The sequence below is a fragment of the Cucurbita moschata genome, unplaced genomic scaffold, assembly GCF_002738365.1.
Source record: "Cucurbita moschata cultivar Rifu unplaced genomic scaffold, Cmos_1.0 Cmo_Scf00003, whole genome shotgun sequence".
Taxonomy (NCBI): Eukaryota; Viridiplantae; Streptophyta; class Magnoliopsida; order Cucurbitales; family Cucurbitaceae; genus Cucurbita; species Cucurbita moschata.
The window spans coordinates 2,414,644-2,427,699 of NW_019268519.1; the positions used below are offsets into that span (position 1 = coordinate 2,414,644).

The following is a 13,056-nucleotide window of genomic DNA, read 5'->3' on the forward strand; positions in this document are numbered from 1 at the left end:
GCTTTTACGGTTCATCACTAACTTCTCGTGCGTTCTTCCATCCAACGGTCCCGAATGTGACACGTTTTTACTCCGTCGTTTCGTCGGCTTCAGAACCTCCAGGACTTTAACCTCCTGTTTCCGGCCGTGATCCTCGCCGTGGGTCGGCGTACCTGGTGCAATCTCCGCCGCTTCTTTCCGGAAAATCCCCTTCTTCGGCTTGGAGTTGGCAGTGAGAGTGAGGTTCCGGATGCAGTTTCTGAGGCAGTTCTTGGTTTTGGTGAAAGCGGAAAGGAGAAATTTCTTGTGAGTGGGTTGTTGTTGTGTATGGAATTTGGCGAGTTTCATGATCTCGAGCCTGTCTGTGGCGACGGAGATTCCAATTTTGAGGAGAAAATCGTGGTTGAAACTGGAAATGTGTTCAGGTGTGAGGCCATATTGGACGAAAAGAAGACCGTATTCGTAGGTATGAAGAGGGTCGAGGCCGGTTCTTGATAGCCAAGAGAACCAGTCCATTGCAGGAGCCTTCGAAGCTTTTTCAATGGCTTCAATCTTTTAGCTATTGCTTTAAGAGCTTGACATATATATACGGAAAGAAATTTTCAATTTAACCTATAAAATTATCAGCGGGTCAATTATTTCAACTAATTTTGGAAGTTTATTGAACATGGGGATGAACATTATGTCCTCCCATAAATAATTTTCTACAAACAAATACAAATAATGTATTTTAAGGAAATGATGATAGATTTATTGGCTACCTTTTAGCAAATAAAGCATACCCAACCCAACCAAAAAGGGTAGTGATTGATGGCCACCTAACAAATAACTAATAGCTGCTTGAATTAAAGAAATCCAAACACTAGACCCAGAAAATAATTGGTATTAGGGAGATGGTAGTTGGATCATAGCCATTGAAGCATGAAGGAGACCACTAGGATCTTGCAAGATTGGTTGGAACCATTAAATTCTGCTTTACAAGAACAGAGGCAGTTTGAGATGTCACATGCTTGGTCAAAAGCTGTTTGTCGTGGAATGAAATTAGTGACATTTGTCGCATACAATATAGAATTGAATTATTGAAGATCTATTTGAGAAATGCATCCAAAATAGCTTTTTTATTTTTTGGAAACTTTTCAAGGGGCCTCATGAAGGAAGAACAATGAATATATTCCTGAGATCAAAATGATGTTTATGTCATTGACTCAAATAATAGTTCTTTCCATTGTTGTTATTGTGGCAGTGATGCAAATATCTCAATAAAAGCAAGCTACCGTTGAGTTTACCAGTTCAAACTCGCTGCTTTCCCCTGCAATAAGTCCCATATAATGACTGCCATATCAGTTGCTTTCAGGTTGACCAATTTTCATATCTGACTAAACCATAAGAAAATTGATGGATTGATGATCTCCACATGAGAAAAGAATTCAAATCTACAGAGGAACAGCTTCTTTTTTTTGTTGAGGTTAGTTTGGTTGATAAAAGTTCTAAGATATAAATATTCACATCACTCGTCCGATTCATTTTTTGGATATTTGACGTCTGTAACCATGACAATCTCATCATCTAATTCTTCAGTCTGCTCTGTTTCCTTGTAATCTTCTGGGAGCACGTTGCAGTTAATGGTGTACCACACTGGTCTCTCTTCCTGGAATAACCTGCCTCAAAACAAAATGATCGGATAAGAGAAATGGAAACTATATCGATGAATTAAATTTACATCTTGATGTTGAACTCTTTTAAGTTGGATCCTTTTGGTTGGCTCGTGAACACTTTTATAGCTACTCAATCGGTTTAGATGAGAGCAGGTTGTTCTTTAAAGTGGTTCGATTCTCTTGTAAATTGTAATAACTGGCAGCTTTGTTGATAGTCTAAACAAATACTTATCACAAACTTGTGCCAGTAACACTTCATTTCATCGTGTTCTATTTCAGCTAATAATGAGCAAAATGGATGTTTTTGTGTAGGTATAAGAAAAAAGAGAGAGAGAGGGAGAGAGGGAGAGATTTACGGATGCTTGCAAAGCGTTGGGCATCGCACTGTAAGAGCATACTTGCATGTTGATAGTTCTGTGATAGAATTAATCATGGCTCTGGGCTCCGAGCAAACAAATCTAACCTGCAATGAAATTAAGAATCAAAATTGGTAATGAGGAGAAAAAGAAAGAAAAAAGTGACAGAAAATTATTGATTACTTTGTACCTCAGTTTCTCGTGGTTGATTTGTTAGATCACACATGGTTCCATTTGTGTAATGATGAGCATGATACCTGAATGAGTCACGTAGCTTCATATTACTTTGAGAATTTGACATGTGGGGAGAGGCGCCAAAAGAAAACCTTGCTAACTATACGGGATCTATGGGATCCAAACACTAAACTCATACGAGCTTTTCTTCATATTTCATGTCTGAATGTCATATTTGACAATTAAAGAAACTCAAAGTCAGACCCATAGTAGAATGCCGGATGAAAACTCACACAAGTTTCTGTTTCCACGTATCCCTCCAACTTACTAATTTGAGAAGTGGTAGAAATAGGAAAATTACAAGCTTTAGTGTTTTTCGATAGTTGGTCTTTGCCTGTAACTTAAAGTCTGTTCATAATTTCTTAACTGGTAACTAATGAAAGTAAAAGCAAACCTTTGGGATGCATCTTTTGAGCGAGGATCCTTCAAAGTAGATACATCAGAGAGATTCTCATGGAGATTAGCCGTTGCCTCTGCATCATAGACACCCAATACAAACTCCTGAACTACCTGCAAAACAATACGCCAGATACTTCAAAGTCTTCACTACTTAAAATGGCAGGGCACTGTTTTATGTTTTTAATTAAGCTAGAAACCGTAACCGTGGCCTCCTGAAACATAAGCTAATAAAACAATCTCCTTTAAGAATATTAACACCAGTCCCCCATTTCATACACAGAGATTAGAGAATCGCATAAAGAAAGCATTAGAAGACACTCAAGGAGACTACCTTATCATCCTCCAAGTGAAATTGTCGTAGTGTTTTCTGGTAACAAAATTCATATGTCCACCAACCCTCTTGCTGCGAAAAGAAGTTGATGATGCAAGGCAAACATGTCAATTGTTCATAACATAATCATCACTTGTTTTACCTAAAATGCATATATTTTACCACAATTGGCCCTAGTTTTAAATAGCATGAATGTTGAGCGCAACAAAGGCATCTTGTCTCATGTGAGGCAGGACAGCCTCAAAGCATACACTTCACTTATATTTTTTAAACATGTCATATACTTTGAACACATATTATTTTTAAAAATGAAAGAAGAAAATACCTTAACGTCTTTAACTTTTTGCTTGATGCCTGATTTCTCAAGGAACTCGCACTAAAAAAACTACTTACAACACTACTTTTCTTTCGAGATATGATTTTAAAACATCGACAATATAGTCATCAGATGCATGCAAAGCAATATTTAGTGATAAATCCTAACCCTGACAAAACATTGCTCTTTTAATGCTTCAAGCAGCTCATCTGGAGTCTTCAATTTGACACGCTTCTCAGATTCCACAATCATGCTACTCACGTTCACCTGAATAGCTGGTTTTCCACTCTTGGACTTCTCCATCTTAGGCAAGAAGCACACGTAATTCTTTCCATTTTTATTGGGCATAAACACAGATTCCTGATCATCATCCTGCAAAGTTATAAAAAACATAGAGATTTCAGATGGCATATGCATACTTCCTTATTCTTGAATTATGAAGTCAGATATCATACAGTGTAGAAAAGAAAGTTTTTGTATGAAGTCTAGTACAAGAAAAAGGGTACTGAAACTAAACATTAAAACAATAAAATTTCATGCATAGAGAAGGAGCTTTAAGTTCCCACATACATTTGCAGCAGAACTGAGCACATACAATGATTTAATTATCAAGCATTTAAGAAAACAATGCACACAGAGTCCACCTTCCCATCTCTTCTTCCACAGTGCATCTTACAGACTAATCACATGTTGGCCGTCTAGGAGGTTCTTGGAGTTCAAGAAATCATTTACAAACCAATTATTCCAATTGCTTGATACCATAAGGATGAAACTACAATTTTAGTTTGCTTCAAAATTTGGTGTCATGGATCACTGTACACAGAGAACTTATTTATTTATTGTTTTTAATCGTGTCAAAATAATCAACTATCAATCTTCAAAGCCCTTCCTCCAATCCCCTTAGAGAAAGAAGGCAACTGATGAATACATTTCACAGAGTGGGAAACAATGTAAGGTACAAAAATCAGATTAGGCCAACAGAGAGAACATATGATGAAAAATTTAAAAAAAGAAACAACAAAATAAGATAACTAGAGATTGACTAATGAAGGTGTGGAGAAATGCCCACAGTCTATCATCTTTAACTTTGTAAAGTTATACTACACTCCGACCTAACAAGAGAGGAGGAGGAAAAATGCCAAAGACCCAAAAAATCCCCATCTATTTACATCCTATGGGTGAATAGGATCCAAATAATACCAAGAATCAACAACTAAGTTCATTATAAAGCTTACCGGGTTGTAAGGCGAGTCCTCTGGATGGAATTCAATATTGTATTTCGGTCCACGAGAGTTGCGACTAAATGTACCACCTGCTAATCATCAATCAGAAAGAGGGGATAACAAAATTTCATATTAACTAGCTATTGCAATGATGAGCAAATACAATAAATGTAAAGATGGTACACCGCCCTACATTTTGATATTTCAAATTCTCATAACGTATGCCAAACCGAATGTTAAACAACTTATAGAATATCAGCCCGCCAACACATAATCCTACGATTTAGATTCAGAGTTCGCAATCCGAGTGGCATAACTTCAATCAATAAGAAGCAGAAAACTCTAAACTTAATAATAAAGGAAGATAGTCTGGAAAACCATTTCTAAATACTGAATTCAAAACAAAAATTAACTAATTAAAAATTCATGAATCAAGATTATACGCCTAAAGAGGATATCTGTTTCGGAACTTGTCAATAAAAAGTTACAGAAAGAGAGAATTTGGAGAAGAATTTCACCTAATTGAGCTGGGAAGATCTGGTCAGCTAACACGCAATGGCAAAAAATACCAGCTAAAAGAACCAGCCACAGCAATTTCCTCATTCCGGTGTCCTCCGACGAACGTACAAATGGGGAAAACAAGAGAAGGAAAATGTAAGGGCGAGGTATTTCAGCTGGAAGCGGAAGGACGACGACAGAGACGACGAAGAAGATGAAAATGGCGTCTTCGTAAACTTGTTTTACGGCGTTCTATTGACGGTGGTGCACTTCCACGTAAGCTTGACCAATGAGCCATCGCCACGTCATGAGAAATATTTGATGGGACTTCCAACAAAATGGGCCGGGTCAGTCCAGCGTTTAATGGATCTGTGGACTCATTTTAAGTGGGCTTTGTCTATGGGCCATGCCCTCGAAGGAACTCAAATAATTATTTCAACAATTAATGGGCCGGAGAATTCAGCCCATTAATTGTACACCTGGTATATGAAATATTTAAAATTTACAGAATAATATAATTGGGATTTTTCTATCTTAAAAGCATATCATATGTCTTTTCATGTAGCTTTTAGCACGTGTTAAAAAAAAAGCTGGGTAAAGTTGGGAGGCTAAGTAATATCTTTATTTATATTTTATTAACAGAAAATATGGCTTTAATAATATATTTTAATTAAAATTATTCACCGCAAAATAAAATTTAACCATTGACATGAAAAATAAAAGGCAGAATTTATTTATTATATATAATTGTAAAATTTTGAACCAACAACCAATGGAATGGGCGGTTACCCAAAAGACTTGGAATTCACGGCAGCTGTGGAGCCCACATATTTTTGAGTTTTCAAGTCAAACGGCAACCTCTATAATAAAAACAGTAATTTAATTTAATTTTTTAAAAAATAAAATAGTATAAAAACCATTACCAGCTTTTTCTGAGAATTTTGTGGCGTTCACGACAAGTTCTTACAAATCTCACTCGTTACAAAAGCACAAACGGATTCAACGGTTCGTTTTCCATTTCATTTCCTTTGCTAATAATATTCCGTCTCTTTCCGCCAAATAATTTCCTCCTTCTTTCTCGCCTGGATTCTCCGGAATTATTTCACTGCTTCATACATTTCCCAGATAAGTTTTATGTTTCCGATTTTGCATCTCCTGGCCAAAAACGCACGACTATAATTGATGTTTCTTTCTGCTTATCACGCATACGTTTTAGCTTAATCGGCTGTCTTTCTTCTTTCTGCATTGCGGTTTTTGTTCTTCAATGAATGCTATAAATTCTGATTCCAAGAGAGCTTAAGAATCTCTGCTTAGTATGCCCTATTTGAGTTTCTGGGGAATTTCAGGATCGTTCTATCCTTTTTAGGTCGGTTCACTGGAAATTTTGGGGGATTTGTGAATTTGATCTAGAAAATTTTGTGGTTTTTGTCTGGTTTACGTTTGATATTTGGGTACTTTTTGCTACATTCGACTACAGGGGAATTCATTTTTTTGTTTGTGCTGTGTTGCTTCTTTCTAGAGGGTTTAAGAATTGTTTGTGGGATTTGATTCTCTTCCTCGTAATAAAGTTGGTTTGGATTCGTTTTCTCTGGCGTGTAGTTGTAGAAACTAAGTCTTCTGGTCCGATCTTGGGTTTTCAATGGGGAAGCAAAGTGGGAAGAAAAAGAAGCAGATTGGTGATAAGTTTCGTGAGGTCATAGCGAAACATCGCCAAAGTGGAGATGGTAGTCCAAGCAATAATGACAAAGACCATGCTATTTTCATTACCATGTCTCTGGCTTTGAAGGAAGAGGGGAATAGATTGTTTCAGGCTAGAGATCTTGAAGGAGCAATGTTGAAATATGAAAAGGCTCTCAAATTACTTCCTAGAAATCATATAGACGTATCTTATCTTAGGAGTAACATGGCGGCTTGCTATATGCAAATGGGGATTAGCGAGTATCCTCGAGCGATTCATGAGTGCAATTTGGCTCTTGAAGTTACACCCAAGTATAGTAAGGCGTTGTTGAAGCGAGCTAGATGTTATGAGGCGTTGCATAGGCTGGACTTGGCTCTAAGAGATGTTAATACAGTTTTAAACATGGAGCCAAATAATATCATGGCCTTAGAAATATCAGAGAGACTTACAAAGGCACTTGAGACGAAAGGATCTAAGGAAGACGATGCTGAGATCAAGCTGCCTCTTGATTTTGTTGAATTGCCTGCTGAAGTGTTGCCGCAAAAAGGATCAAAAGAAAAGAACCGAAAGAAGAAGAACAACCAAAAGACTAAGGAAACCATAATTGAGAAAAAGGCTGATGAAATTGTGGAGGAGAAGGTTGGTAATGAGACGGTCGAAGTGGAGAAGGCTGGTAATGAGACGGTTGAAGAGGAGAAGGCTGGTAATGAGACGGTCGAAGAGGAGACGGCTGGTAATGGAACGGTTGCAGAGGAGAAGGCTGGTAATGGAACGGTTGAAGAGGAGAAGGCCAAGGAATCGGTAGAGGAGAAGAAGGCCGAGGATAAACTTGTTGTGGAGGAGAAAATCGCCAGGGCACTGGAGGAAACACCTATGAAAACTGTGAAATTGGTGTTTGGAGAAGATATTCGATGGGCTCAAGTGCCAGTGGACTGCACTCTACTGCAACTGAGGGAGGCTATACGTGATCGTTTTCCGACCTGCCCGGCAGTCCTTATCAAGTACAGGGACGAAGAAGGCGATTTGGTAACCATTACTGCCAACGAAGAATTGCGAATGGCTGAAACAGCTAAGGCGTCACAGGCTTCTGTTAGATTTTATATATTTGAAGTTAAGCCTGAACAAGATCCATTCTATGAAAAGTTTAAGAAGGATGATGAGGTTGCCAAGTGTAAAGTTGAACAAAGTAGCATCTTTGAGAATGGCCATTTATTAAGAGCAAAAGAAATAAAGACGTCCTCTTGCATTGATGACTGGATAATTCAATTTGCTCAGTTATTTATAAACCATGTAGGATTTGAATCAGGCCCATGCTTGGATCTCCATGACCTTGGGATGAAGCTTTATTCTGAAGCTGTGGAAGAGACAGTAACAAGTGAAGAGGCTCAAGGTCTTTTCAAATTAGCAGCAGAGAAGTTTCATGAGATGACAGCCTTAGCATTGTTCTACTGGGGGAATGTTATCATGTCAAGCGCCAGGAAGAAGGTCTACTTCACAGATGGTGCTTCAAAAGAGCCTCTGTTTGAACAGGTAAAATCTGCGTACGATTGGGTCGAAAACGAATACGTTGAAGCAGGAAGGAAATATCAAATGGCAGTCGAAATCAAACCAGACTTTTACGAAGGCTATCTAGCTCTTGGGCAGCAACAGTTTGAGCAGGCGAAACTTTCTTGGCTTTATGCAGTTAGCAGCAATGTTGATCCAAAAACGTTGCCTTGTACTGAGGTTCTGAAACTTTATAACTATGCCGAGGAGAGCATGGAAACAGGCATGAAAATGTGGGAAGAATGGGAAGAACAGCGTACTAGCGAATTCTCTAAAACAAGCACCGTTAAAACCCAGTTGCAGAAGATGGGATTAGATGGGCTGATTAAGGATATATCAGCTGATGAAGCTGCAGAACAGGCTAAAAATATGCGGTCTCATATAAACCTCTTATGGGGTACCATGCTCTATGAGCGATCGATATTGGAATTTAAGATGGGGCTACCAGTGTGGCATGAATGTCTGGAAGTTGCAGTTGAGAAATTTGAGCTTGCTGGAGCTTCTGCCACTGATATCGCTGTTATGATAAAGAATCACTGTTCAAGCAACAACGCACATGAAGGTATAGTCTAAGATATATTCTGTAAACTGAGTATGAGTCCATCCATGTTTAGATATTTTTCTTATCTGCTCCAATTACAGGTCTTGGGTTCAAAATTGATGAGATAGTTCAGGCATGGAACGAGATGTACGAAGCTCGAAAGTTGCTTACTGGAGTTCCATCATTCCGATTAGAGCCATTGTTTCGGCGAAGAGTTTCGAAAATCTACCACGTGTTGGAGGAAGCTTGATTAGAGCATATTTTCAGGATTGTTTGGAGAGACTAGAAGGGAATAGCGCCAGTTTTGCTTCTCCACGCAATGAAACTGAAAACGAACATTATAGGTAAGTTCCACTCATCAGTATAACAACAATGCTGAAAAATGATGAACTGCATCACCATATCAATGGGTAGCTGTTGTTTTCCTGAACAGGTTTCATTTCTTCTATGATGGCTGTGTCAAAAGAAGGTTTTCCATTTCTGTTGCTATTATGCATTCTTTCTCAATACAATCTTAAACCTGGGGACAAGATGAAATTGCAGGGACTTCCATTTAAGCTAGTTTCTGCTATCACCTTCATCCTTTCTCGTCTCCTAAAGCAGTGTTCATAGTATTTTTATGGTCAGTTGTTCGTTCAAGTGTCCTAGATAACAAATTCTTTCATTGTTTCTTATCCTGTTTTGTAATTTATGTTGTAATCCCATTTCTTTTGTAACTTTAATAATACAGGTATATGTATATTCATTTAAGACATTTAATAAATTCTATTTCATTTACTTCTCTTTTCCCTTTTGTCGCTTTCTACTTAGCTGCGGTGGTTCTCAACTAAATATATTCATGAACATGTGTGATGGGTATACTCATGAATACAATTACTCCTCATCCTTCCATTTCTAACCTCTTTGAGCGAGTAGATAATGAGCTTACCTTTTTGGGCGTGGAGCCCAAGCTCACCGCTGAGCTAGTGCTAGTGCCGAGGGAGAAGTTTCCAAAGCTGCTAATAGATGTTGTCCTCTTTAAGCTTTTTTTTTCGGGCTTCCTCCCAAGGTTTTTAAAATAAGTCAGCTAGAGAGAGATTTCTACACCCTGATAAAAAATGTTTTGTTTCTCACTCCGATCGATGTGGGATCTCATAATCCACCCCCTTAGGAGCCCAGTGACACAATCTTGACACAATCGCGCTTTCAAAGGCAGCGGACTAGCGATTGTGCGGCACTCACTTTCCAGCGACAAGTGAGTTAAGCCTATTTCCAGCGACAGTGTATCTTCGTTCGGCATCGTTGAGCTTTCGACTTTCGTAAGCGATGGGGTGGCCTTCTTGAATAAGGACTCCACCGAGAGCAAAGTCGGAAGCATCGGTTTCTACTTCAAATGACTTTGTGACGTCTACCAACCCGAGGACAGGACCCCTCGTCATGGTTGTTTTCAGATTTTCAAGGCCATTTGACAATCATTCGACCACGACCAAGGGTGGTCTTTCTTCAACAGCTCTGTCAATGGGGCGGCTCGTCGTGAAAACCCTTCGACGAACCGCCTATAATAGTTGGCTAGTCCTAAGAAGGACCGCAACTCAGATACGGAAGTAGGAACCTTCCATTCTTGGATAGCTTTTATCTTGTCGCTATCCATACTAATTTGTCCACATCTGACGACATGTCCAAGGAAGTTGATGCATGTTTGTGCGAATGCACATTTCTCCTTTTTCACATACAGCTGGTTCTGCCGGAGCTTGTCAAACACTAACTTCAAATGCACTTTGTGTTCCTCGAGGGTTGTGCTGTAAACAACAATGTCATCGAGGTATACTATGACGAACTGATCCAGGTATTCGTAGAAAACCTGGTTCATCAACGTGCAGAACGTAGCTGGGGCGTTTGTCAAGCCAAAGGGCATTACTAGAAACTCAAAGGCCCCATATCTTGTTACGCACGTCGTCTTGGGTTCGTCCCCTTCGGCAATACGTACTTGATAGTATCCTGATCGTAAGTCCAACTTCGTGAAGTACTTGGCCCCGTGAAGTTGGTCGAACAAGTCGGATATTATCGGCAGAGAATATTTGTTGCGTACTGTCACCTTGTTTAAGGCTCTATAGTCTAAGCACAGACGCAACGTCCCATCCTTCTTCTTCTGGAATAGTACGGGGGCTCCATAAGGGGCCTTTGCCGGGCGAATGAATCCCGCCTTCAACAACTCATCTAGTTGTTTCCTCAATTCGGCTAGCTCGGGCGGAGCCATCCGGTATGCGTTCTTTGCTGGCGGCTTAACTCCGGGAAGGAGTTCGATTTCGTGGTCAATGCCTCGACGAGGTGGTAGTGTTTGTGGTAGACTCTCTGGCATGATGTCGGTATAGCTGTATAGTACTTCCTTGATTTCCTCTGGGACAGTCTCTTCGGTGGTTGCTTCTTCTATCAGTGGTATGGCCATAAATGTAGGTTCCTCTCGTGCGAGTCCCCTTTTCAGTTGTATGGCCGAGATCATTCGAAGATTACCTGGTTGCTTGATGCTTGCAGGTATTACTGTGGGATTACGGTCGGTGATCACCAAGCATTTTGCTAATGGCATTGGGATGACCTTGTGTTCTAGGAGGAACTCCATCCCAAGTACCACGTCGAAGTCATCCATGCGAACCACGACAAGGTCTAGCTCTCCAGTCCAATCCCCTATTTTGAAGGGGACTCTCTTGGAAACTCCCACAATAGGCAAGGCCTCGGAATTGACAGCTTTCATTTTCCCCGGGTCTTTTCCTATGGTGAGTCCCAATCTTTTGGCTTCTTGATCGGCAATGAAGTTGTGGGTTGCTCCAGAGTCTATCAGGGTGCTCTTGCTCGGTTGAGAGTTTATTGTGGCATCTACGAACATGAGCCCTTTCTCCAGTACCTCCTTCGGTTCGACTTTCCGTTGGAGGGCTGACAAGAATTTGAGTGCGCCCATTCGGGGGTTGTCGTGATCTTCCTTCTTGTCTAGCAAAGTCTCGACCCTTGCTTCATTGCTCTCTTGAATGGACACTTGAAGTGCAGTGAGAGAGGCCCGATGAGGACAGTAGGATACCTTGTGGGGGCCTTTACACAGCATGCATTGCAAAGGTGTCGTCGGGTGGTTCCTTTGATGGTAAGGCCCTCGAGAAGTCCCCGCTTGATTGTTCTGAGGAGGTCTATCCGTCCATCCATTCGGTCTGTTGGGACTTCCATTTCGCTGGCCTGGTGGTCTGTATGGTTTGCCCCCATTGTTTGGGGCTGGTGTCGCTCTTCTTTGGGATCCTGCTTCGTTCCCAGAATCTACGAGTCTCTCGGCGCAGGCCATTGCTGCAGCTAGGGTTTGGACCCTGTTCTCATGTATCTTTGTTTTGGCCCACGGCTGTAGGCCATTTATAAAGAAGAACACCTTGTCCTTCTCTGCTGTGCCCCTGATATCCAGCATCAGGGTTGAGAACTGCCTGACGTAGTCCCGTATGTTTCAAGTGTGTTTCAGAGCTACTATTTTCTCCATTGCTATATGCCCTGCGTTTTCGGGGAGGAATTGTTCCCTCAATTCTCTCTTGAGGTCCTCCCATGAGTCGATGGTGCACAATCCATCCTCGATGTCTTGCACCTTCGTACGCCACCACAGTTTGGCGTCGTCTATGAGATACATCGCGGCTACAGTCACCTTCTTGTCGTCGGTACAAGCTGTTGTGGCTTTGAAGTACTGTTCGACGTCAAAGATGAAGTTCTCCAACTCCTTGGCGTCCCGATTCCCTTTGAAGGCTCTAGGGTCTGGGAACCTTAGTTTGTTGGATCCTGTATTAGTTTGTCCAGCCGTGACACCTTCCACGGCTTTCATGGTAATTTCAATTCGAGTGCTCATGGCGGCCATCCTTTCTTGGAGGTCGTCGACTGTTGTTCTGAATTCATCAGCCAATCCATTGAACAAACTCATCATTGTGTTTTGTAGTACGTCGAACTCTTCGCCACGTCCCTCTTTGTGTGCGACAGAGCTATCCGGACTATCAGACGGTTTTGGGCTGCTCGTAGGAGCAACTCTTTCTTCGAGCGAGGTCACCCGAAACAACAGTTCTGCGATTGGCAACCCATCCAGGCGGTTGCCCATTGCGTCGACTTGGACGACTTTCTCACTCAGTTCGGTCACCCGCGTTTCCAGGAAACGGAGGGTGTCAGGGACTTCCTTGAGGAACAGCATTTCCTCCTCTATTAGCGTAAGCCGGTCGGCTTGTGCTTTGGGTGTCGACTTTGTCGTCGACATGATCTCGGTCTGTATGACGTTACGGAGCTAACAAAGCTCTGATACCACTTGACACAATCGC

General features: G+C 41.0%; 2 protein-coding genes across 4 annotated transcripts; one reads left to right on the plus strand and one right to left on the minus strand.

Annotated features, from left to right (window-relative positions):
* Positions 1 to 1,350: 1,350 nt before the first annotated feature.
* LOC111439427 (protein OS-9 homolog) lies at positions 1,351 to 5,231 on the minus strand. Its single transcript, XM_023077129.1, has 8 exons — positions 5,012 to 5,231; positions 4,506 to 4,582; positions 3,439 to 3,642; positions 2,955 to 3,026; positions 2,619 to 2,734; positions 2,181 to 2,247; positions 1,991 to 2,097; positions 1,351 to 1,637 (listed from the first exon to the last, which is right to left on the minus strand). The coding sequence occupies exons 1-8, from the start codon at positions 5,094 to 5,096 to the stop codon at positions 1,487 to 1,489; spliced, it is 879 nt and encodes a 292-aa protein (XP_022932897.1). The 5' UTR covers positions 5,097 to 5,231; the 3' UTR covers positions 1,351 to 1,486.
* Positions 5,232 to 5,934: 703 nt separating this feature from the next.
* Positions 5,935 to 9,532, plus strand: LOC111439405 (protein PHOX1-like). 3 transcript variants are annotated; one of them, XM_023077119.1, is made up of 4 exons: positions 5,935 to 5,996; positions 6,511 to 8,776; positions 8,857 to 9,099; positions 9,189 to 9,532. In XM_023077119.1, exons 2-3 carry the CDS (start codon positions 6,631 to 6,633, stop codon positions 9,003 to 9,005), a joined length of 2,295 nt encoding a protein of 764 aa, XP_022932887.1. In that variant the 5' UTR covers positions 5,935 to 5,996; positions 6,511 to 6,630; the 3' UTR covers positions 9,006 to 9,099; positions 9,189 to 9,532. The 3 variants fall into 3 exon arrangements, with proteins under 3 accessions (XP_022932887.1, XP_022932896.1, XP_022932878.1); XM_023077128.1 differs by having other exon boundaries at positions 5,940 to 5,996; positions 6,591 to 8,776; XM_023077110.1 differs by lacking the exon at positions 5,935 to 5,996 and adding an exon at positions 6,003 to 6,357.
* Positions 9,533 to 13,056: the final 3,524 nt, after the last annotated feature.

Excerpts from the sequence above, each read along its gene's own strand:
- LOC111439427 (XM_023077129.1), bottom strand. The coding sequence starts at position 5,096 with ATGAGGAAATTGCTGTGGCTGGTTCTTTTAGCTGGTATTTTTTGCCAT. Across the intron at positions 4,583-5,011 it reads GATCTTCCCAGCTCAATTAG|GTGGTACATTTAGTCGCAAC; the intron begins GTGAAATTCTTC and ends GATGATTAGCAG. Across the intron at positions 2,735-2,954 it reads TTCACTTGGAGGATGATAAG|GTAGTTCAGGAGTTTGTATT; the intron begins GTAGTCTCCTTG and ends ATTGTTTTGCAG.
- LOC111439405 (XM_023077119.1), top strand. The coding sequence starts at position 6,631 with ATGGGGAAGCAAAGTGGGAAGAAAAAGAAGCAGATTGGTGATAAGTTT. Across the intron at positions 8,777-8,856 it reads AAGCAACAACGCACATGAAG|GTCTTGGGTTCAAAATTGAT; the intron begins GTATAGTCTAAG and ends CTCCAATTACAG.